Genomic DNA, 26,075 nt, shown 5'->3' with positions numbered 1-26,075 from the left:
ATCCAGTAAATGATTTATTAAGAGCTGAAAGATCTTGTATGTGAAACTGGAGGAGAGCATGCAAAAGAGACTGAAGAAGTAGGAGGGAGCAAGACAAAATCCCCAAAAAACCCTTAAAAATTACATGTGCTAGAAGAGGGTGACCTGGGTGTAGCCTGTTTACTTGCCCCACGACCAATTGCAGAGCATCTATCCTTAGGCAACATTGCCTGATCTGGCTGTTTCTAAACTATCTGACAGCTGCCTCGACTGAGATTTGAATAAGATTTGCATTTCTATGGGGTTTTAGTTTGTGATCTGCATTTGCATGAGACAGCCACGGGCGTTAAGCCTTTTCAGAAGAAGACTGCTATGAAGGACTGTGCTATAATGGCAGTTTATACTCATCCGGACTAGACAACTGTTGCTTTTTTTTTTTTTCTCCTTTCCCTTTTAAAGGTGGAGTACAAGAATAAGGTCAAGAAAGACTTAAATGGACTTCTGAAGGTGAGTTAAAAATGTTACTCAAATTTAATTTAGTAAGCTAGGAGCAATCAAATTGCTATGTTGCATCTATACTGTTGTTTGATCAGAAAATAAGGCTATTTTAAAAATTCTGTTTATGAAGTGGATAAGGATTAATTCATCCCCTTTACTAATGCAAACGCATGCGAGGAGTGGTTGCCTATATGCTCGTATTGCTACATCTTACTGTTAAACATTTCATTGTTAAATTGTATACAGTATACGTGTCCGTGCACTAGTAATTATATTGTTGATTCTTAGTTACAGGTATGCAAAACTTCTGTCTTTCACTGGCTTATTTTAGCATAAGTATTTCAAGCATTGCAATGGTTAGATGTGAAAAACTGAAGTTTCAGAGCCTGGCTGGATAAAGTCTCTTTGTGTGTGGTAAACTTGAATAACAACAAGTGATGGAAAATGTGAAAAACAGAGTTTGATTATTTCAATCTTGTATCTCTGAAAGGAATTAGCACAGTTTTGGCATGATGTACTTTTGCATGTTAAAGGTTTTTTTTTTTTCTTTTATAGGAAGCTCCTATAACTTCTAGTGGAGTTATCCATGTTGAATAACAGTTAGGAGAAAAAAAAAGTGAAGGCATTACATTACAATAATGACTCTTAAAAATAATACCTCCTGTGTTGAGCTGTGAAATTTGCTCTTGATTAAGACCAGCATCTTTCTAACATTCATAAGGATAATACCTGTGCCAGTAAGAAATGGCAATAACTAAATTGTTTATGTAAAAAGAAAATGCACAGAATAAGATATTCAATGAAGAATTACTTTAATCTTGAAATGATATAAAAATTATGAACCCTGGCTTTGAAAAATCAACTGCAGATTTTTTTTTTCTATTATTTGTATATCATTTTTACTGCATACTTTCTGAGAGAACTCTTGGCTTATGTTGTTCAGAAGCCTGAGTTGCTTAGCAATTTCTGTCTTAATAGGACTTTTTTGCAGTGTGCTGATTTAGTAGATTTGGGAGCAAGCAGTCATACAAGCTTACAGTCTTAGTTTGACTTGATTTTTATTTTTTAAAATATTTTGTTTGTTTGGATTTATTTTTACTAACTTTTTGCAAAATTCACTTTTACTTGTGTCTTCTGTTATGATACGAAGATAGAAATGGATGACTTTTCCAAAACATGTGACAAAGACATGGTTATTGACAAATAGGTTACCTGTAGTGACTTAAGTTTAAAGTGGAAAACAGTCATGAAAGACTCTGTTAAGCACTTAAAAAAAAAAATCCTTGTGTTAAAATTCCATATATTTTGACAGGTTTTCTTTTTTTGACTGTTTCCTTCAACTACCTTTATCTGTTTCTATATCCCACGTAATGTTATTAGGAGTAAACTATCCTGCCTACATGAATCTTAAGTGTTATTTGCGTACACAAGTAATGCTATAGTTAGTGTGGCTTTATTTATAATACCACAGAAAATATTGTCAGACATATGCATAAAAGTTCTTTTACAAGGTTGTTTCCTAGCCTTCTCTTGCATATGGCAAGATAGCTATATAGTACATTAACTCTGGTTCTAGTGTGCTAGGAAACCAGGCTGGGTACACAGGAGTTGTTTTGCTGCATGCTATTACTTAAGACATAGTCAGGAATAAGATGTTAACCACATTCATGGAGAAATAGCTACTATTTTACTGTTCACAGGACTGTGTGTTCGTGAGCTATCTTTTTTTGTGTCTTGTATTAATGCAAAAATATATTCTTGTATCCTGATTAAGAAAGGAAATCCAGTAACTTCTTTCAGATTAACTGCTGTAACTTACTGCAATTTATTTTTTAATAATTTTGTGTTTGCAATGTTGAAGTAACAAGAAGAATAATGGAGACGGAGACCATTTTAAGTCTTAGACACCAACTCAAGGAAGCAGAGAATGAGCGAAGAAAGGCAGCACAATATGGCTTGCATTTACTGGAGTCCCAAAGTGAAGTTCAGAATCAGTTGGATCAAACACGCCGTGAATTGACTGAGAAAACTGAGGTGATGTTTGAAGCTTTGAGTAAAAAAAGCAGTCAAGAACTTCGTTTTATTTTAACTATTTTCTGAATGTCACAGGTGTTCTAAATGCTTTTTAGAGTCTAGATTAATTTAATAAACCTTTTCAATTTAAGTATTTGTATAGAGGGCTTTTTATCTCTGCTCTAAGACACTGAGCATAATTTTATCTAACTGGGACAGGGTTTCATAGCTAATTATGCATCAAGTGTTCAGTACCATATAGGATTAATTGCCTTTAATGTAAAATAAATATTATGTGCTAAAGTAAACTTGTTTTAGAGCATGTGTTTTGGGTATGTTTAGCAATTCATTCATGTTATGCTCTCCCTGCAAGCTTTGTACCACTTAAAGCTGTAAAAAGAACGCTAGCAGCAAGACAGTAAAATTGGTTTCTTGTGTAATGAAGTTTTCGAATTTTGTAAATACCAAGGGATTCTGAATTTATTAGTACATTTCTTTACAGCTCAGAAAAGAGAGTAGTGTAGTGTTGAAATATAGAGGTATTATTTAGTCAACCAGTTTTCTTAGTAATTGTGCAAGAAAATGCCAATCAGGAAAATCTCTTCCACTTTTTATAAACACTTTAATTTTTACATTTGTTTGTTTTCAGTTAGCCTGTGCTTCAGATATACCGTTTGTTTTCATTTAGTCTGTTTCTGGCTGTGCATCCATCCCTTATCTTGTGATAGAGCTAAAATTTTTTCGTTTGTTTTGGTTTTTACCAGCTGGAGAGTTGTAGCACCCTGCTATTCTGAATGAACCCTAATAACTTGTTTTGATCAGTTTGCCGTTAGTAAGCTTAGTGCAAGAGAGGCAGCTGGAAAGCACAAGTGATAAGGAAGGCAGGGCAGAATCATCCTTTTCTGCAGACAACCTGAGGTGGTAGCTACTGTGTTGTGAAGCTGCACCCATAGGTTGTAATCCTATGTTACAGGCTGGAGCAAAGTTATGAGCTAAGCTTGTGTGAACCAGATCAATTAGTAACTTAGATTCCAAGGGCAGAGGGAAGGAATTATGTGCTTTCATACAGTAGAATAACATCTTGTGTGGGAACCGTGGTTATCCAAGAGATTCTTTTGAGCTTTTGAATCTGTGGCTCTCTTTGGAATCTGAGAGCCAAAGCAATTACGGGGAACACAAGTGTAAGTTTTAACAGTTGGCGCAAAAGTCTTTCAGAAAAATCTGTGTACACTTCTGTAAAAGTCTGTGTAGACATATCATGCTACATTTTTGCCTTTCTTGGGTCTGGTCAGCAGCACACTCCCAGACCTTTTCCATGCACTGTCTTTATCTTTGAGTTCAAGCATTTATGAATATTACATCTAGATTTATTAGGATGTTATTTCTTTTAGAAATTTGAACAAGAGAAATATTCTCTTCAGAGAGAAATTGAACTCAAGAATCGAATGTTGGAAAGCTTGAGTTTTGAATGCGATTCCCTTAAGCAACAGCAAAACATGCAACTGGATAAACAGAAAGATCAGCTTGCCAGAGTCTATGGACAAGAAATCAGTGACCTTAAAAACAAGGTTTGACAACTAATATACAGCTAAAATGTTGCTAATAGCATTTTAAAGAATATATATTTAACTCATAATTGCACACTTACTACCAAAACAAATCTAATAAATAGTTTTAATATGTAGGAGCTTGTTTGGTTGGTTTTTAGCAAACATCTGTATAGTTACATTGTGAATTACATTAAATTTCAAAGCTTATTTTTAAACTTTACTCTTAAGTTGTATTTCTAAGACATTTTCTGTAATTAGAACAAATTATTGTGCTTTTCAAGCATTTATTATAAAATGGTACTACTTAGTCGTCAATTGTCTTTAAGTTGGAGAACCTGAAAGCAGAACTAGATGAAACCCGCCTCTCAGAGAAACAATTAAGACACAAAGTGGATCATCAGAAGGAAATAATTGCTGCCAAATCGGAAGAACTACATATGATGTCTGAACGTGTACATGAGACCATGTCTTCAGAAATGCTCAATCTTCAGATAGAACTCACTGAACTAGAAAGTGTGAAGGTATGTGACTAGTACTTAATTATTAGGAATGTAAGCTATTTGGAGATAAAATTCTGTGCTTTTGCTCATTTCATTTTTAGATGCTTTGTGTATATTGCTACCTTATGATTGGCTTACTATTAAGAAAATATGCACAGAAAAAAATAAAAGCCTTAATAACTAGACTTTAATACAACCTCTTATTCAAAATAATATTTTGTATTAAAAGCAACTACTACTAACAAACCCGTTTTGTTCACGTGGGCCTGCTTTTCTTCAAATTGTTTTATAAACCTTTTATTTCATACTTTTGTTGTTGTTGTTGTTGTTTAGGCCAATGTTGAAGAAAAGCTGAATGAACTGCAGTACAGTAAAGAACAATTAGAACTCATAAACAGTAACTTACGTAATCAGCTGGAGCGTCTACAGGGAGAAAAAGAGGAGAGGGAAAAAGAAGTTGTTTCTTACTGTAATGCGTTAGAGGTATTCTCTTAATTTTATTGAACAGTGGTAGATAATCCCTGAATTCCACAAGTTGTGGTGCTAGCTTTTCAGTGAAATCAGAGGAGTTTTGAGAGAGGAGTTCTGAGGAGGGGAGGGAGAAAGAGAAGGCAGAGGAAAAAAAAGATACTGGCTAGTCATGTTTGCTGTTGCCTGTTGCTAAAAACTCTCTATATGTGCGTTCTTTTGTGGAGGGCTGTGTATGGAGATCCTTTGCATTGCAGTATTCTGCCTCCTTACAGGACCTTCTCACAGGTCACTGATATAATTCTCTTTTTTATTTCAAGTTCCTACTGAATGCCGTGGAAAAATTTCTACTGGGGAGTAGAGGATTTGTGACTAAATAGCACAGCAAGGCTAGTAGTCTCAATGCCAGTAATCCAATTGATAAACATCAAAGTTTTCCTTTAAAGATTTTAGTTATGCTCTTGTGCTGAAGAGCAAGTGTAATATTAAGCCTTTTAGCGAAACAAAATTGATTGTCTCTTACTGACTAGAACTGTATGCGCAGTTAAGTACTGCAGTACAAGATAATCTGTGCTAAAGGCATAGGGAATGAAAAAGAGGTAAAATTATCTGATTAAATTCATATATGCAGTATATCAGATGCTTAAATGACTAATATCCTCTTTGCTTTAATCTAGAAAGCTCGTGAAGCTAATCAGGAGCTTCAGGTTCAGCTGGATCATGCAGTGCAGCAATCTTTGGACCCTACAAGTAAAGGCAATTCTCTCTTTGCTGAGGTACAATTATGCCACAGATACCTGAGAATATACAGAGGATAGAAGAAATACTTCCTAAGTTTTATTTCTTATATTGCATTGAAATCTGTACCTCATCTGGCCAGCATGAATCTCTATTCCTCAAATACTACTTCAGTGTTGAACTGTCTAGGACCTGTGGAAAAATTTTTATGCACACTCTAAAGTTGGGGAGTTAATAAACTTAATGGAATCCCTTAAAGTTACCTGGCTATCAAGATAAAAGGTGGGACTGAGGGTTCATGACAGGTCTGTCTTCAGCTCTTAGCTCTAAGTAGTTTTGTTCCGCTGGTAAGCCTTCTGTAATGCAGAAGATAGTATGTGAAATACTAAAAGATGCTGTTAAATGCTCTCTTTTAAAAACATGCTGAAAATGGCTGGATGTCTGAGCATTTGAAAGGGTTTTTGAATTAGTTTTTGAATAAGAGTTCAGCTGCTGTTAAATGCATAGGAAGTTATTTTGTTTTCTGACAACACCCGGAGAATGGGTTGAATTGGTACACAGTTGTTGGGTTTTTTGTTTTTTATTTTTTTTTTCTTTTTAAACTATTTGTTCTGATGCCAATGGACGAAACGATTCTACAGCAACACTGAAGCATATGAAATGCTACTTTATTTTGATATCAAAAGAAAAATCTGTTGAACTTTACTGATTGGGCTTCAGCTGCTACAGTACTGTCTGCTCACTTTTATCTTAGCACGTATTTTCAAGTACTGTTGCTGGAAAAGCAGTATTTGCAGAACCAACTTCAATTGCTAGGCAATATCTCCGTGTAAAACTTGTCATCCAAGTGACACAAGTGTTATAATTTTCATAGTAATAACTGTTAACAATGTTCTGTAGGTGGAGGACCGTAGGGCAGAAATGGAACGACAGCTGATCAGTGTGAAAATAAAATATCAGTCACTACAAAAACAGCATGCATTCACTAGAGAACAATTGCAAAGAATGAAGGTATGACCATTACTGTAATACTCCAGGGTTTCCTTGGGGTCTGATAAAGCAGTGCTTTAGTACACAGGCTAGGGGGTTTGATTATCTTTCAAATATGACACAGTAGTCTGGGGGGAGGGAAATGGGAGAAAAAACAAGTGAGATGTCATTGTGCTATTTGATTTTTATGGTACATCGGCATTTTTCTATTGCTACTAGTGTTACTACTTGATCCTAGAACTCCAAGTTATGCTGAAGGCACTATGTTTGCTTAGTTTGGCAGTAGTTGTTAAATGGATAAAAATAAAACACAACTCCTGTCAGTCAAACTAGCATTTAGTTTGTCTTGACAATTGCTTTTTCTTTTCTTATCTAATTGTTGTACTACATGAATCACTTATTTGTGTATTAACTGTGATTGTCCAGACGAATGTAAAGAGAAGGGCAGGTTGTACTCTGTCCTCTGATCACACTGTTTGGGTTTTTTTTTTTTTCCCTCTGGGTTGCTTTCTTGTTTTTATGTTTGTCCATATTTTTCTTGCTTTTCTCTATCTTTAGTGCAAGAATAATTATTGTCATAATTATTTCATTTAGACTATGTTCCCATAGGATGGGAGCCTGTTGGTTAATACTGTTGAGAACTAGTTAGCAGAAGCCAATTTACAAGATAACATAAAGGGGATGCTGCAAAACTGCCAACTGTTCTCATCTTGGTCTTCTGATTTTCCAACACAAGAGTAGATCCTTTCATTTTGATCAAATACTTGATCATACAGTTTGAGGAGAGTGGTTAAACATCAAGAGTGATGATAATAAGGAGTAACACTGAAGAGATAGGCTTGTGTTACCCAGCTTTTGTGGAGAAGTAGGTTGGAAGTAATTGAAACAACATTCTTAAAGGGCAAGAAAAGAACATCTGATGCAGAAAAGGAATTCTCTTTTACTAAAACCTGACCTTGAAGGCTAAAGATTTGAGTGAGTAAAATGATTTAATAGGATCAGTTTCTTCAGAAATTTTTTCCTTGTAATGGGAGGGTAGGTCAGTCACACTGATTGAATGGTATAAGAAACATTCCCAATACTGAAGATTTTCACCAAGAACTGAGGCAAATTGCTATCCCTGTTCTACTACTTAATGTTTTTATTTGGAATTTCAATTTGTACTCATGTGTCCCCATAAATTTTCTTCTAATATCAATATTGGAGATAGGTAGTTTGTTAGGACAGCTGTTTTGCTTAAGCTGCCATCTTAGATCCCTGATAGGGTCCTTTCTGCTTTGTGTTGCGTTGTGATACTGTGTGTTAAAGCTCAATCTATAGTTAACTGATCTCTTCATTGAGCAGCTGATTCCAACAGTATAGTTAACTGTTGCTGTAGCTGTAGTTGTCAGTGTGATACTTACTGATGACTTCTGAAGATCTGAACAGAACATAAGCAGTACTTCTGTGAAAGCTTTACCATGTCTGGTGTATTTTCCACAGCCCACAGTATCCCTTCCAGTTTCTTAATGTTTCTGTTCTTTCTTTGTATGTAGATTACTGCAGTTTGCAATTCTGACAGTTAGGACAGTTAGCAAGTGGGCTTTTAAGTGAAAGTGGAAAAGGTTAGGTGTCTGCGTGCTTGGGAAATGTAAGGATAGTTTTAGTCAGCCAGTGGGGGCTGAATTTTGCTTCCCTTATGCCCTGTAGAAGCTAAGAGGAGGGGATGATTGAATCTTTCTTTAGCTCTAGTTTGTGTACAGAATCATCAATATCCTTTACTTGACGTAGGAGATTCTGTAGGGTAGATGCTCTTCTCTCACTTTGTTAATCTGTAGTCTAATTTGTTTCAGTTGATCCTTTCCCTGTGATGTCTCTAAGTGTCCTACGGTGTTACCTTATCCATACTGGCTAGACTGGTAAAAATGCAACAGTTATCACTGACACCCTGTTAAATCTTTCCATTATTGCATTTCACATTGTTTCTCCAGTTGTTTGAATGTCTGATGTATCACTTCTAACTGAATGTGTTAAGGCCCTTGTACTATGATATTATTAACAGCATCAGAACAATCTGCTATAAATGCAAGACTTTTCTTTGATAAACTTCTCCTTTTGTAATGACAAAGGGTGTTCCTTTGCTTGAAAGGATGCATTCCACTGAAGCAGTAGAAGAAGCTGAAATTCTTGGATTAATATTACAGAAGGCAAACTTAGTGTTATCTACACCTCAGAATCAGAACTGCAAAAAAAAAAAAAAGGTTTTTCAAACTCGTTGGTGAACTAGGGTGTTTTTCCCAGGTGAGAAGTTCTCAATAGATTAATTTTTAGCTCTGATAAACAAGCCTCGTCTGCAGTTTGGTTCTAGCTGACTTGGGTTTACGGTTTGAATGTGAAATGTTGTGTGTGCCCTTGACAGTATATTTATAGGTTCCTTAGTCAATACAGAGAAAGACTGCTCAGGACTACTCTGTTCAGTAAGTTTTCAGCTGTCCTAAAGATTTTTAGTGTCAGCCTGTGATGATAATTGCGAAGACTACCGAGTTTAAGCATCCAGTACGCTTCTATATTCAGGATTAGAATTACAAGGCTTGAGTACCCTAACTGTTCTGGGTAAGAGGCTGAGATTTTCAGTCACTTAACCCCGTATTTGTTGTAAGGATTTTTTTTTTTTTTCCCTTTTTTCCAGCTGCAGATGGCTACACTGCTACAGATGAAAGGCTCTCAGGCAGAATTTGAGCAGCTGGAACGCTTACAGTCGATGTTAGAACAAAAGAATGGAGAGATAGAAGATCTTCTTATGAAAGTGAGGCAGCTAGAAAAATTTAAGGTATGTGGTCTGTAATTAAGTGGAAAAGTCGTAATCAGAAGCTAAAACATGACAATAAGAAGAATTATGAAAACTATCTGAAGTCCATGTTCAGGTTTGAAAAGGGATCCAAAGGCTACTCATACCTTTATTTGACCAAAGTCCTATTTTACAGCTGGAGAACATATGCTTCTGAAGTTCAGAGAAGCAGAAAATTCTACACCACCCAACCCCCAGTTTGGAGAAACAATCCTTTCTGGGTTCTTGTGTGTAGGACCTCCATATTTCATATAGTTACCTGTAGTGTTTAAATTCAGCTTGGTCAAAGTTCACTGAGCTATGACATCAGATTTTTTTTTTCTTGGAAGACATAACCATTTCACATTTTTATTGTGTGTACTTAGGCTTTATCACTTTTTAGTCTTTCGGCTATATTGGGTTTCTTGGATATTTATTTCCTTAATGTGTCTTAAATTTGCAGCTGAAGCATGCTCTTTTCTAGAAAAACTGAATTGCTTAATCATTCTTATAAAGCAATTTCTTCAGTCGTCTTATGCAATTGATAGCATCTTGTCAATATTTTGGAAGGTGAAAAATACGTGAGAACACCTGTATGCACTACTGTAATGTTACTGATATTTGTGTGTATACAGAGTGAAAAACTGTAGCCTTTCTTATGTACTTATGGACTCGATTGGCCCTTTCTTATCACAGCTTTGGAGTGGAAACTTGGGTGTATTAGCTTATGCATTAGGATTATGCTTTCCAGGATAGTGTTCTCTATTCTGCATTTAACCGAAGTGGCATAAAGCTAGGCTTAACCCATTTTAGTAAGCAATTGAGACAGCTTGATTGCTTTACAAGTTTTGTCATGTATAAGCTTGATCAGTATTTATTTTTGTCTCTGTGCCATAAATAAGTAGTGTCAGGAAATTTAAATGATTGATTCAAATTACCATCGAAAGTACCTGTAGTCAGTGACTGACAGAAACCTATGAAATCTATGGGACAGTATTAAATCTGAGTACTACTTTTTCAGAAAAAAAAAAAAACACAAAAGCAAAAACCCCAGAATGTCACGTTACTGACGTATTTTATAGAAAGTTTATTGCATTTATGGCATCTTTACTACGAACCAACTTTCTCATCTAAAAGATGTAATTGATTTTTGAGATTTTTGTCTATTGATTAACATGGCTTGTATTCCTTACCTTTGCGGTCCAGCTGCTGAAGCCTAGAAATAAAGGCTGAAACAAATTCCCTGTGGGTTAACTAAATTTCCTGTATTTTCAAGTAAAAAGGAAGATAACTGTTCTGCAATGCTATTTGAAAACCTTCTGGAGTTGAGAGCTTGCTTTTTTATTTCTCTTTCTTTCAGTGAATGAGAGAACTGTCAGTTTCAGTGCTGTTTGACATTTGTAACAGATGAGGAACTACTCTGAGCAATTGAGCTCTCTTGTATGTTTAAATGCCCCTATGATGAGGCTTCTCTGTAGAAATGCATGAAAAAGTCACCTATAGACTAAGCTAACGTGCTTCTGAAAGGTCACTATTTGACAACCTGACTTTTTTTTCTTTATCAGACTTTATATGAGAATATGGAAGAATGCAGAGCTAGTAGTAGCTCAAAAGGAGGAGAGTCTGAGGATGGTTACTATGCAGATTTACTGCAAATGAAACTTGACAACTCAAAGTAAGTAGTTAATGGTCTGAGGCCTAGAAGTTGGTTGTAGTCTGGTTATCTTCTACCTACTTGTTTTTATTCTCCCTTTTTTTGTTACTGTTTGTCTGTATGTGGTCCACTGACTGTATGTGCAAATATGCTCGTCGTCTCATTTTCTAATGCTGTGGAACCATCCTATGTTCATTATAGGACTGAGAGTTGTTGTCATTTTACTTATTGTTGCAAAAGATAGCAGCAGAACTGTTTTATATTATTGTTGCTTTCTTCTAGAAATGTTGTTAATACTCCTAGATACAAGATAGTTGACAGCTTTTAAAAAAACAAAATTAACCTGTAAGGGAACTGTATGAAGCTTCTTAAAGTCTGTAGGCTATATATATTTATTTATCTTCTAAAAAGAGCCAGATAATAGCACTTGAAATGTTTTATTGGACTATTTACTTGAGATGCGTTCTTTGGCTAGTGAATTCAATATGTATTAATTAGAAAGTGTTTGCCCTCAGGACTGTTTTTAAGCCCTCGGATGAAAGTATTGCACTTCCAACAGGAGGCAATGGTCTGCTGTGGGAATTCCTGACAAGTCTGTCACCTCATTTATTGCTATTATGAGAAACTGGCCTGATCCGAGTACCTTAGGATTGCTGAGGAATGGTGACTCAGTACTTATGCTGTAGAAGTTAATGGCCTCTGAAACAGAGGCAAGGACATGCACTGAGTATAAACAATTATTTTTGTGTTAGTCACTTGGAGTAACACCTTTGTGTAAAGCTTGTGTTGTCAGTTATAGAAGTAGTTATATTAATTTATACACACGCTAAAAAAACCCTGATGAAATAGTGAATTTGTAGGCTAGGGAAAGTTTCTCAAACCAGTTACATATGCATGTGTGCATTGTTCAGCATACAGCTTTGTTTTTAACAAGCATTATATCTCTGGTAACGAAACTCACTACTCTATGTAAAGCTCAAGTTGTACCAAAAGAGGTCTTTTTCATTTCCTACTAGTGTATAAATATGAATTTTATGTGAAGTCGCTGAATGCTTAGTTGACTTTGTATCTGCTGCTTTTCTTAAAAAAACCAAACCAAAACCCAACAAAAACAAATAAACAAAAACAACCAACAAAAAACCACACCAACGAAAAACCCCCAAACAAACAAAAACCAACAACCAAGTTTGAGTGACTGTATAATTTTCCTCCCACCCTAGCAAGGAAACCGAAACCTTGAAAAATGAACTATCCTTGCAGAGGATGAAAGCTCTGTATGAGAGCCAAAGGGTTCTGGAAGTTGAAAGGAAACTCTTCACAAATGAGAGGCATTTGCAAGCTTGTCAGAGTGAGAATATGAACTTGCGAGTTATGCTGGATGAGCTAAAAATGAAATACGAACCTGAAGGTAAATACTACTTTTCCACATGGAAAAGAATAAATATTTGGTCTTCTCAACCTTCACAAGTTGAATGACATTAAACAGGAAGACGTTGGGTTAGTTCCAGGTATAAACTAATGTTTAAATGGCTGCCTTTTTGATAATAACCTGGTCCAAAAACTGCTGAACTGAAGTAGTAAAGCCCTATCTTGCTCAAGGACCTTACTTCAGTATGTATACGAACATTAATTTCAGAACTAAAGAGTACAAATTACAGTGTTCAGAGGCTTTAAAGTATAGTTAGATAACCATAGTGAACTAGGTGGGAACAAATTCTCAGGAGGTGCTTTTCATAATAATAGCAGTATCTCTCTGTTGATGAGAAGTATCACCTTTCTGAATGTAGGCAGCTGATAGGAGCTTTGTAATAAATGCAAAGCATTTAGAGGGAAAACTGTTTAGTAGCTCAAGTTAATATGGACTAAGTTGTGACAACAGAGGCCCACCTGAAAAACAGCTGATACCTGGGTATGTGCAGAAACAAGGGAGTTGTAGTCTGTGGAGGAAGATGAATGGGGAACCAGATGGGTGGATTGGTTTTGGTACTTGTCCATACCCAAAGGATTTAATTTTAAAATCTTAGTTGTGGAAGCTTACCTCAGCAGCTTCCAAAATGGAAATAAAATAATAGAGCATATTCACGTAGTTCAGAGTATCTAATTAAAAGCCTTGGTAAAAAGGGAGAGTGGATGGGGAGAAAGAAATTTTTGTCTCTTTTACAAGCTAACTTCTATTGGGATGCTTACTTGCTGATAACAGATTATGTGAAAGGACATTCTTTAAGGGCTGTAGATTATCTATTAATAATTATTCCAAGGTCTTTAGTCATGTGAAATGTTCTTTATTAGTTTTATTATGAAGATGTTGGTGGGCAAGTTAACTCCAGCTTCACTTGTGTACAAAAAGTATATTCCTTTTTTTCTTAGAATTACTTAAAGGCACTAAAATTAAAAAGAAGAGGGAGAAGATTCCAGTCGACAGTACTTGTGAATACTTGGACAGCAAAAATACTTCAGTAAGAGAAGCTGCTCTCACTCAGTTGCCAAGTAAGGAAGAAACAAAGACGACTTCCAGGAACTTGGAGCAAAGTGATGGTTCTCTGAAAAAACACGCTCTTGAAGCGCCACCAATAAATGTAACTCTTCAAGCAATGCAAAAAGTAGTTGAACCTGAAAGAGAAAGAAAGAGAGTTAAAACTAAAGATGAGACTCATGATGCCTTTACTTCGTATAGCAGAAATGGAAGTAATTCCTTGACTTCAGCTGCCCCCAGGTCAGTGTCAGCTTCTGTCTATGGTCAAGGCAATCAGCACAGACCTGCATCTCTTTTCTTTCGCTGCATGAACTATGCTATCCACTTCTTTATCTATTTCCTCAGTGTTGCATGCAGTGTAATTCCTCAGCTCCGGCTGCCTACGTTGAACCTCTCAAAACCTTTTAGAAAGACTAAAATGATGACTAATGAAAAAGACTCTTGAAACTGTAACAGTCTTTGAAATAACTTTCCCATTATTTGAAAATGTGTAAGGTGTGCAGATAGCATGACAGTTCACTGTTTGCTCTAACTTCAGAAATAGGACTGTTTTCTTGGTCCCTTCAAAGCTGTCACACAACTGTGTTATATATCAAAGTAGCAAAGGCAATATTCATACCTAATTTCAGCCCTCATCAACTTCCAGGTTTAGCTAAAAGCCTAAAAATTATTTAAGTAAAGTAATTCTTAACCTGAATTGGGTTAACAGAACTTGCATTGTACAAGACCATAGACAAATAATTATGCTGTTTGTGTTGTCAGACAACTGACTTCCATAATCTGGATGCATGATAACTAGAAACATAACTGCTAAACTAAGATCAAGTTTTTCCCCTGAACTCAGAATTTAAGTTACTTTTTGATAAATGGTAAAGTAACTTAGTACAGTAATTAGCTCCAACTTTTTTAATCTTAGTAAAAGGAATGCTGACTTTTTTTTTTCCAGCTGATGCTTTTATATTCTCTTCATACTCATAATCTTAGTAAACACGTTGGAGTCTTTGGGGGGAGAAAAAAAATCTGGGATAGTCTAGATGTTTTGAGCTTACAATTTGCTAGTGTCTGCTACTAAAAATAATTTATTGAATCTAGAATGACAGCAGCTTCAAAGATGGAGGAAGGCCTAGCACATGGAAATCTGTATAGTATATCGAAAATTAATGGCATTCAGAAGTAATGGATTGATATTTTGACTCTCAGATCAATTATTTAAGGTTGCATTGGATGCAATTAACAGATTTAAAGTAACCAAAGGGTACAACCTTCAGAAACAGTCTGGAAAGAATATGGCAGAAATAGCAGTTTAAGTAGCTATGTCAAAATATGCAGGGACTGTTGCTGAGGAGGAAAGATCAGGGAGGTCAAACATGGGTGGTGAAAGTTGAGAGGAAAGATTGGTTAATTTAGTGATGGTATTGTGTTTTGACTGTGTTCTGTACACATAAAGGAACAGATAGCATGTAACCTGGGCGTGCAAGGTTTAACTTATTTCCTTATATTTCTTTTGGAAAGGAAGATACAGTGTCTGCCAACAGGAAGTTGTTGGAAACAGTTTATGTGAACTGAAGGGGTAAACCTACCAGGGAGGGGGTGAGGAGGGGAAATTACTTTGTGGGGTTGACATTTGAAAACAGTGGAAGAGGAAGATGAAGTCATAGTTCAGAGGGAGGGTTCTAATTTTGTACCCATTGCTCTTGGTTCAAATAAGGAATAAAACATAAATCAGCAGATTTTAAAAAATAAAAACCACCAACACAACAACAACAAATGCCACAAAACTCTATATAAGCTTTAAAGTTGTTTTCAGTGGTGGTATGAACCTGTAAAAGGCAAATCCAAGCAGAAGGTTCTGTTCGTGTTTCCAATTGTGTTAATGAACTACTAAATCCCCAATTAATGATGTTGTTAGGATAACACTGAGGACTTACTCAACCCTGACCTGTTATGAATTTATTATGAAATAGGAAGTCATGATAAAATCGTGAGTATTTGAGAGGTTGGATTTCTAAACACTAAGAGTCTCTGGACTGTTCTGTGATGGATGTGGCCAAACCCTATGTAGGAATACAGCTAAATGCAAAAGCACACAAAATACTGGCAACTTTATTTTAATGTGGACCCAAAAATTGAGAGTTTGGGGGAGGAAAAAATAATTGGCATGCGCATGGTTTCACCTTGCGTTAAGTAAAATGTGGTGCTCTGGCTGAAAAGCCTATTGTGGTCATTGGGGCCTATTTTTGTAACTGGAGTAGTTTTTGTGCAATAATTACTCTAGCTCTGTCATTATTAGACCATGAAATGTGGCAGTGAAAAGAGCCATAGTAACTGTGAAAGGATTGCAAACTTTTTTCCTAGAAAACGGTGTTTGAAAAGCTTTGTCATCTTACCTTAGGAGGTGATGACGAAGTGGTCAGAAGTGATCTGTATGTACTTGTATGCATGACAAATTCCCCTGTTTGAAGAGTCTTCCTTGCTAACATGATTTAGCAAGGTAGAGCTTAGATAACTTTGAACTAATAGCATATGTACGTATCTGCAGTGTATGTATATATACTTAAAAAATCTTAAAGCAAGTAAACATTGGAATACTTTATTAGATGATGGTACTGATCAGGTTATGGTATGTGAGTGTTGAGAACATAGTAGTTGAGACTAAAGATTTAAGTATTTAAGTGATTATTTTCAATTGTTAATTGCTATTGTAATTCAGGCAATGCAAAGATTATAGGTAGTGATATCTTCTATTAGGCCAACTGGTCTATAAAAAGATAGACTTCTGTATTGAAATTCTTTTCTTCACTTCTGAAACTGAAATAGCAAATTCCGGTCCTTGCTGCTCAACTTAGTTTGCATTTAGATTTGAGGTTGTTTGCTTTAGTTTGATCTAAAGAAGGGCTTGTGGGCCTAAGAGCTTATTTGCTCTTTTAAATTATTTAGTTGGATTACATGTACCAAATCTACCTCATTTGGAATTTGTTCAAACAGGAACAGGAAATGCCTATAGCCATTTAGCTCAGCAGGAGATCTAGACAACTAATGTTCTCTTTGGGGTTTTTGGTATGGCATTTGTCCTCAGGAAGTAAAGCTCCATCTGATCAGACTAGTTGATCTTCCTTAAGTGGGTAGAACCCTCATGACATCTCGTTTCTTGAGTCTACAAAGTCAAAGCTGGGTAGAATCATGTCATAGATTCACAAGCATTTTTTAAGTGGAAGTGTTTAACTGTCATCTCTTCTTTCTGATCCATCCATTTCCTTGCACGAACACTTCATTGAAATATGACAAGGGCTAGTCCGTGGGTGGTGTGGTATGAGGGCTGTGGTGGCTTAACTTTGGCTTGCTGCCAGATGCCCACCCAGCTGCTCTCACTCCCTCTCTTCAACAGGATGGGGGAGAAAATAAGATGGAAAGAGCTTGTGTGTTGAGATAAAGACAGGGATCAATTAGTCACCAGCAAAACAGACTTGACTCGGGGAAGTCATTCATTGCCAATTAAAAATAGTGGGACAGCAAGAAATACAGACAACCACCTTCCCTCTACACCCCAACCCTTCTTCCCAGGCTCAACTTCACTCCTTCATTCCCAGCTTCTACCTCCTCCTCACTGAGTGGTGCAGGGGGGATGGGGAACGGGGGTTGCAGTTAGTTCATAATACTTCGTCTCTGCTGCTCTTTGGTAGAAAAGAATTAAAAAAGAGACTGGCTGATTTTTGAACTCCATGAGACTTACATGATGCTCAGCTGTTAACTTTGGAATCTGTTAACTGAACTTACTCATTTTGTCCCTTCTCCTGTTATATGTAGCAGCCTGTAGATATGATCTATTACACACTAGTAAAACATGTATTTTTCAAAAAAATTTAATTAAGTATAGTAATGAAAGTATGGTTTAACAACTTGTAGGATGTAGAATAATCAGTCCTGAAGCATTTGCAGGCCAATTTTAAGATATTAAGAATAAAAGAGGAAAAATTTATTTGCTTGGATTGTCTGTTCATTGTCACATTCAAACTCAATTATTTGAATCTTCAGGCATTTCTGAGTACCTCACTGCCATAAGCTAAGGTTTTCATAAGTGAAGCAAATTATGGCAATCTATTGCTGATGCAGATAAAAGTTGTAACTAACTTAAAAGTGTAGCTTATTAACATGAAATGGCTCATTCATTTCATCTTCGTAAGTCAGTGTCAGTACTCTGATAAATTACTTAAGGTATTTATTAACATAGTTCTAGTCTGAGGAAGTTAGCTTACTTTATGCTGACTTGCATAAACATTTTGGTGTGCATTCGAAGCATAAAAAGATGGTTTTGGGGTTTTTTTCCCTCTTCAAATAATGAATTGTAATAGTTGTTTACTTTTATGAAACAATGTGATGTTTCTGATGTGAAGTTGATTTCCAGACTCGTTACACTATACACTAACAGAATTGCCTAATACTGTAGAAGGGGAGTATTTTATATAAATCCAATTGTGCTTCTTTGGAACATATTTTAAGTCAATTCAGTTTTTATTTGGCCTTTTGGTTTGTTAGAGTTCTTGCTTTGTTCTGTATTTTTATAAGGAATCTTTGTTGGAAATTTTGGCCACTAGAGTAATGTTTTTGGTGGCCTTGGACAGAGGTTGTTTTAAGGCAGAAGAGTGGAGGGACAAATGAAGAGAATCCACCATAGGAACAGATGCATAGACACGAGCTATCCATCCCTAACTACAGCTGCTAGGGAAGCATAGACTGAACTGCAGACTGAACACTAACCAAAAGATGATTACAAAGAATACACTTTTTCTCCTTCCCTGAATAATTGGTTCTTGTTGTAACCATGTAATTATTTGGCTGCTTGTAAGTGGCAGCACACCTAAAATGGAGGGCAGCTGGGGGAAAGCTGACTATGGACAAAAGGTGGTTAGCCATCAGAATTACGGGTGTGGACTTACTACAAAGCAAATGGTGGGGCAAACACTGTTGACCCAGGGGAGATGCACAGGAAGGCATATTTCTCTTCAGTCTGTTGAGACAGTGCTTATAGGAAATAATATGCAGATTGTTTGTGATGGATAAGAAAAGTTTATTTGATATATTTGTGTGTAAAGATAGACTGGGGAGCGGGGGGGGAAATCTGTAGCTAAATTTCCCCAAACTTTTTTGTTTCCTTTCATAGTCCTCATTGTCAGCCGTATCTCTCTATAATGCAAATAAATCTCTAACAACTGGGTAGCAGCTATTCTTGTTTGGAAAGCCATCATTGAAAGCAGCTGTAGATTGTTGTGGGTTGCTCACTGGAGGCTCTTGAGACCACTAAAAGTCCACAAGGTCACTAGAGAATTGCTTTAACAGATGTGGTGATGAATCAGAATAGAATTTGTGTTGGTATGTAAAGCAATGTTTAATTTGGAACTTCATTTTCCATAATTTGTTTTACTGTGGAAATAATCGTCTGTAATAGTCAATTGGTTGTGGGTGATTTGGTTGAGTAAATGCCACTATTTATCAATTTGTTCTAATGACACATTTGTATGTTTATTAAGTAATTCTTAAATAATCAAAACATCCAATTGTGCTCAGATGTCTAAATCTTGTTTTTAACTTACCTGTTTGACAGCAGTGTTGCAGTTGTGTTCCCATTTACATTCATAGAATTTAAACATGTCAGTGGACAAATTATGTAATTTAGAGACTGAAAATAATTTTTTTTCCAACAACTTATTTTCAGGTATTCAGGCATTAAGTTAAAGGCAGTAGTAGTGCAGAACTAGGTTGGAAACTAGTATATTGCTTTAAATGTAGTCCTTTTTCTGGTGGTGTTAAAGCAAAATGCTTGACTTCACATTTGTATTATATTGCTGGAACTTTTCACTTGGAGTTGTGCTTGTGTGGACTTATCTCCTTTATATGCATGGCACAGTCACTGGTTTTTTAAAGGCTGATCCCAACCAGTTAACACATTCAGTAACCTTTTTTACCAAACATTTCAGCAGATAAGGTGGGTGGGAGAAGGCTTTACTTTAAGTGACGAAATGTGAACAGGACTGATAGAAAAATGCTTTATTTTAGTCTCATCTTATTCTTAAACACTGCTTGCTCTGTCTTTGCATATGGATGGTCTTGTATGCCAGTTGGCTTGTTGATTTTGCTTAAAACTCTTAATTTAGCCCTGTTTTTTATTAACTAAATATGTATTTAGAATGGTTGCTTTGCCTATAGGTTAACAGCTGAATCCAGATTTGAAACTACAGAAAAAGAAGATAAGAAAGAAAATAAAATCACGACTGAGAAGAAAACACAAAAGAAAAAATATACAACGTTGTATGTATCTTCTAAGCCAACTTCTGAAACACAATGTGCTCAGCAATAAAACTTACATTTCTGGAAGGAACCTGAACAATTTGGAGTTAGGAAATACTGAGTAAACTAACGCCATTCATAAATGTACAGGTTCCTAACTTAGATGTAGATCTGCCTTATTCTATGAAGACCATGATAGTATTAATGAGAGTTGCACTTCCGATATCTTAACTTCCCAGAGGGCACCTGTGAAGTTCGTTGGCAATGTGACCTGCAGTGTTGCCTTGTCCTGAATCTTGGCTAAGTCTCTAAACACGTGTTAGTTGTTATTTGTTTGAAGCACAGTGCTATTCTGAAAGATAACTACTTGCTACAGAAGTTTTATTATACAATAAGACAGGGGTCAACCCTGAGCAAGACAGACTAGACAATGTTGATGAAGAACTCAACCAAGTCATGTGCTCCTGAATTTCTTCCAAGTCCTGGATTCAGATTTCTTAATATTTTTCCCCTTAATGTGTAATTCTTCACTTTTCAGACTGACCGGATTGCAAAGGTGCATATGAGTCATTTTATGCATTTTGTGGGATAGTATTCCTTTGAAAGTCTAAATTCTTGTATTTGTACTAATAATTAAAATAAACTGTTCTTTCTTTTCCTTTCTAAACTGTAGTCTGTATTGCATTTGAGACAAAACATTTCTCTAAAGCTGTCAGTTTTTTTGATCGAGATGAGGTATTTTGTAGAAAGGGTTTTGTTTAAAAAAAAAAGTACCACTCGATAAAAGGTAAGAAATCGTAATGCACGCGCTGCATGTTGTCACGTTTTTAGGAGACAAATCTTAACTTTCTGTAACTTTTTGATGACACTTCATACAGAATAATTCTGAGGCGAATATTTAAGCTAGTTCCATTGATTTCCTCCCCCAGCATTTATATGGAAGTTTAATATTACTTCATTTGACTCACTATACTATGATTTAAGCTCCCTCTAGTGAATGCGTTAGCCACTTTCTAAGTAAAGGACTTAGTAGTTAAGATGAAAGCTCTTTAAGACTTTTCCTTTTAAAACTATTATGAAAAAAATATCTTGGGGAAGAATCTTGCAACCCAGTGGGTTTTAGATTTGACGGCTTGATCTGCTCTATGTTAACTTCCATCGGTACTTCGGAATCTAAGACTCCTAACATGCCTCTGTATTTAAATGGATGCAACTTCAAGCTCATGTCAGATGCTGCTAGTCAGCACCAAGAGATAGTAAAAGTAAACACGCTATATAAAGAATTTTTTTATTTGTTGTGTTCTAGCTTTGGTCAAATCACTGTTTCTGTAACTTTCCCACCACCAGAACACTTCTAGATAATGTACAAATGAACCTGACAAATACAGTGTCTTCAGTTAAGTCTTCTTTTGAAGAAACATAATGGTTTTTGTTAGAGGTTTGCGGGGTTGCGGAAGACAATCTTTGGCATAAAATTTTGTAGGCAGCTTTTGGAGAAATTGCGAACTCTATGTGCCTTTATGAATCTGTTGAATGTACTTGTCCAAGACAACTGTTTGGATATGCTTGTTTACAGTTGTGCCAGTTCAGAAGTGATGCCTAGAATTTTGTTAACTATGACTGCACATGGTGGCTCTAGCTCATCAGTCCCTCATCTCAACAAATATTGAACTGTAACATTTTGAGTGACAACAGAAGTGACTAAAGATGTGGTGAAGTAAACTTAAATGAACAGATGTGGCTTGTCACTTTCCAATGCAGTTTGAACTTGTTATCAGTTCATTTCTACATAGTTAAATTTAGGCACAGCCTGGTGGCTGTTATTGCTATTGTTGAACAAAACAATCATAAATCCATGTCTCATAGAACCTAATTGTATCAATTAATCTAAGAAATCTACTATCTATCCAAATCCTTCTGTCTCTCATTAATGAAGTCTACATAAACTGAGACTATCTTATTTCTTGTTAACTTTTAAGATATTCCATGATATCACAGGAAGTTAACATATATCCATGAAATAGTTCTTACTCTTCTTGACTTCGACTGCACAAGTGAATTTAAATAATACTATGTTGAAGAAATGGTGCTTTTCATGCTACAAAATGTTAGAAGAAAATCTTTTTTTATGCAAATAGTGCAAAGTTAGCTTTGTTCACTGTCACTGTACACTGAGATGCAAATAGCATAAAACAACTGAAGTACATAATTGTTTTAATTAGAGGAAGACTTTCAGTAACTTGACTTTGGATGCATGTACTTCAAATGGGATTACTGAACTGTAGATTGTCTACTAAGACAGTTAATTATTTATATTGAGCTACTTGGCGTATGAAATTTCTAAATGTTTTTTTAATTTAAATAACTTGTTAATTAATGCTACAAACAAAACTAGGATGTCATTTCAACAAATGAATAAAACTAATTAGGCTTATCTACCCCCAAAAACTACTGCTTTACCTGTACTGCTGTAGTTAGATCATGTAGTCTTTATCATCTTAAATAATAAATGCATGCTTACAAATCTTCTGCAGAATTACAACTAGCAGGTGGGGGAAGATGTCTGGAATTGAGGCTTTTGTTGTGCCATAACATACTTAAGGTATTGTCCTTTAAGTGCATGAAAATACTTTGCATATTTTCTTTTTTCTTTCTGTTTTGTTGCATCAGTTGCTTTCCTGCAACTGTGCTCACAGGTCTTGGCATATAGTAGACTTCAGAGCTAGTGAAATGCAACTGTTGTATTCTGCTTAAGTTCTTCTGTATAATGGCAGTTAGTATAGCTAAAAATTGATAATTAGGTAGTCAGCATTTTACAAGATCTTGTTTTCTGGAATTGATAGCAGTACTAAAGGAAGCGAGAATTCTCTCCCTTCTTCCTCTGCCTGCTCCCCAACCCCCCAAAAGGTAAGTTCTACCTATGAATTTACTAGGCAGAAAGATTGTTACCTTTTGGGGAAGCAAAGAATTTTCTACTTGCCTGTGAAGACCTTCTGCCTGGAAAAAGACTTAAGGAAAAGATGGTAAGGTACATGAGGATGACAAATGATTCTGTCCACTATTTTCTGGGGAATAGTAACGCGGAGTGGTGATTACACAAATAAACCAACAAATACTTGGAATAAAAATCTCCACTGACAAAGGGCGTAACTATTATCTGCCTTAATTCTCTAGGCCCTTGTTGGGGTTTGTCCTCTGCTGTAGGAACATAGGATTTTAGGGTTACCATGCATGCTTTATGCTCTGGATGCATTTTCCTCTTAAAGCTGAAAAACAATTTTGTTGCTCAATCCATTTGTTAGAAATTATAGCTAGGACTTTCTCAGACAGAGTCAGACGAGGAGGTTGTCTTAGCTAACTTACGGGAAAGTGGTAGTAGGTGCTAGTAGTTAATGAGTTGCAAAAGCATCATCATGAAAGTATGACAGGAGGAAGCAACAGCAGATGCGTGCAATGCTGAGAGCTGGGTGTGGGGGAAGGGGATGGCAGGTGGGAAGCAGCAGTGACTTCAGAGGCTTGGGCTCTCAAGTCAGAGCATTTGTGGTGAGTTGGGATGGTAAGAAGGGGGGCGTGAGCTCCGAGGTGGGGACAGAGCTGCGTTCAAATGTGCGGTGGTATTTAGATGTCTTGTACTCTTTGCAGAATTGGATCTCTGAGATGAAAGAGATTCAGGGCATCAGATAAGTATTGCAAATTGGATCCCAGTTTGGAGGTGAAATTTCTGTCTATAATTTTTTTGGATCGTTTCTTTTCAAAATAGAGTAGTGTTGTACTAATTAGGTTTATTAGACCTACATGATGAAGCATGTTTTTAAATGAATGCTGGAAAGGAACAGTTTTCCTTAGGACTTCTGTACTACAGGGAAACATAATGAGGAAGAGCAATGTAGAAAAAGAAAATAAATGTACGTCATGACCTCTAGGCCAAATAGTATATGGGAAGGGGTGATTTGCTGCAGCAGGGATTCAGAGGAGTAAGGAAGATAGTTACTGCTGATTAGGAAGTTATTACTCAAAATACATAGTAAACTAAAAGATGAAATGGTTCAGCCTCAAAATCTTTTTTTGATAGATAAACAATATAAATTGGATGTTCCATGGAAAAGAAAGATTTAGGACTCTCAGATGAAGCTGGTTGTCTGTAGATGGAGATAATCTGAGTTGCTCAGAATCTAGCTCACTTTATATATAATAAACATAACATGAATTTCAATTATTCTAGTGGGGAAAATAGCTAAAAAAAAAAAAACAACTAGCTAAATCCTTTTGCTAAGCTAGTATGTAGACATGGTTAAGATTAGGGCAATTCAAGCAAATCCGTGGTAAACTTTAAGGTGGTTTTCCTCCAGAAACAGGTATCGGAATTCCATGTGCAGTGAGACAGACTGGCAGTCTGTGCTTCTCATGATTGCTGGTTAAAATCAAGAACTGGCATGTCGTGTTATCAAAAACATCCTGACGGATGTTGCACAGCACTGTTAAACAGTTTTGATAAACAATGATTGCTAGGTTGCAATGTAATATCCAGAGGACAGGATTGTCATATGACTTTGTAGCAGGAGATAAAGAAACAGCAAATCTCTTAAAGCATTTTCTGTTTGGGTTTTTTTTTTTAATTCCAAACTATAAGTCAAGAACATGAATGAAGGTGACATACTTGTCTTCAATTTAGTATGTTGTCCTTAATCCAAATTACAAACAACTTGGCTTGATCTCTGCTCATCCAAAATGTCATTATGTAAGTTAGGTCACCCAGCAGCCTGTGTGAAAGTGAAGGCTGTATTTGTACAATAAATGACTTTTTAAAGTTTTGTCTTGACAATAAGTCTTTAATAAAGTGCTGCTTTGTTTAGAGAATAAAGAGAAACTCTCCCACTTTTTCCTCCAAAGGTAAAATGACAGGAATAAAAAGGAATGGGTGCGGTTTGAAATGTTGTGGCTTTGTGTTCACTTCATTTCTCTTATGAGGGGTAGCCTATTATGAAACACAAATCCCCATTCCAGGACAGGTTAGAAGAAAGTAGTTTTTAAGATGTAGTGTCTTGTGAAGTCAAATATTTAAAATCTAGTTTTGCTGTTATTTAAGAAATAAGGCGCCCTTGACGTTTCAGAACTGAGCTAACCCATGTTTAGAGATTGTTACTTTAGCTGGGCTTTGCACACAGCAGCCTTCCAGCTTAGACCTTAAATTTCGGGGTGGTGCAGGAGAGGACTGGGGTGTTTTTTCTCCTTTTTGCCTGCTTCTGTGTTACAGCCAGTATCATGCAAGAGAAACACCCAGTTTGGGATTCCCCTCCCCCATGACACTGGGTACAACATCTTGAGTTGAGAAAAGAGGAAGGAAGCTCAAAGCAGCAGCAAATCTCGCAGAACCCTCGCAGCTGCCTCGGCCTGCCTGCAAGTCCCCACTGACGGCGGCTAGGAAACGGATCTTGCTTCCAGTGCCTGTGTTTGTTACCCATCTTCACGTCTGTGTCCTGTAAGTTTTGGTTTCCTTGGTGGTGGGCGTCCTTCGGAGCCTCACGGATTCATGTATGATGGCGAGATGGCACAAGACAGACAACAAGAGTGGCGTGGGTATGTAACTTCGTAAACTGCCATTTGAGTTTTGTCTTCACAACTTCTGAACAGGATGTGGGCAGGTGTTTTCTTTCGTGTGATGCGTTAACACCCTCCACTTTACCATGGTGGCTTAATTGAAATGATCAATTTCGTACGAAGTTTTAATCGTTCAAACAGAATGACAACAAATACATGAGTGTCTGCTTGGGAGATGTAACCGTTCCACCCCACCACACACACACACTCCTCTCAGATCTTGAACTCTCACAGTAATGCAGCTTTTCCCACCTTTTAGAAAGTATTTTAGAAAGAGATTGAGTAAGTAAGTAGTATGTTGTATAATAAGTAGTAGCTAGAAGTTATGGGGAACAAATGGAGGGGAAGGGAATCCTACAGTTGCTTCGGAGAGACTGTCACTTGACGTTAGTGGTACAGAAAAACCTGTATATGAGTTGGTAAGTAATGCTTCTTGAAGGAAAGTCATCTTCCACATCAATTTTTCTTAAAATGTTAACTTGCATAAAGGACTGAATTGCTGTTTAAAAAAAGCCTTAAAATTAGG

At 36.4% G+C, this 26,075-nt stretch overlaps 2 protein-coding genes across 2 annotated transcripts in view; both read left to right on the top strand.

Moving 5' to 3' along the window:
- Positions 1-437: 437 nt before the first annotated feature.
- Positions 438-20,021, top strand: SPDL1 (spindle apparatus coiled-coil protein 1). Its single transcript, XM_009578893.1, has 12 exons — positions 438-486; positions 2,339-2,511; positions 3,882-4,058; positions 4,367-4,561; positions 4,874-5,023; positions 5,686-5,784; positions 6,647-6,757; positions 9,405-9,545; positions 11,108-11,217; positions 12,417-12,604; positions 13,564-13,909; positions 19,871-20,021. Exons 2-12 carry the CDS (start codon positions 2,353-2,355, stop codon positions 20,019-20,021), a joined length of 1,827 nt encoding a protein of 608 aa, XP_009577188.1. The 5' UTR covers positions 438-486; positions 2,339-2,352.
- Positions 20,022-25,488: 5,467 nt separating this feature from the next.
- Positions 25,489-26,075, top strand: part of LOC104077609 (dedicator of cytokinesis protein 2-like) — a gene marked incomplete at its 3' end in the record, with an annotated part of 27,369 nt that continues 26,782 nt past the window's right edge. Inside the window, exon 1 of the mRNA XM_009578895.1 lies at positions 25,489-25,528. Coding sequence (XP_009577190.1) covers positions 25,489-25,528 — 40 coding nt within the window. The remainder of the gene's footprint in view (positions 25,529-26,075) is intronic.

The sequence above is a fragment of the Fulmarus glacialis genome, unplaced genomic scaffold, assembly GCF_000690835.1.
Source record: "Fulmarus glacialis isolate BGI_N327 unplaced genomic scaffold, ASM69083v1 scaffold24745, whole genome shotgun sequence".
Taxonomy (NCBI): Eukaryota; Metazoa; Chordata; class Aves; order Procellariiformes; family Procellariidae; genus Fulmarus; species Fulmarus glacialis.
The sequence above is the reverse complement of the archived record's forward strand: the minus strand, read 5'-3'. Positions and strand labels throughout refer to the sequence as shown.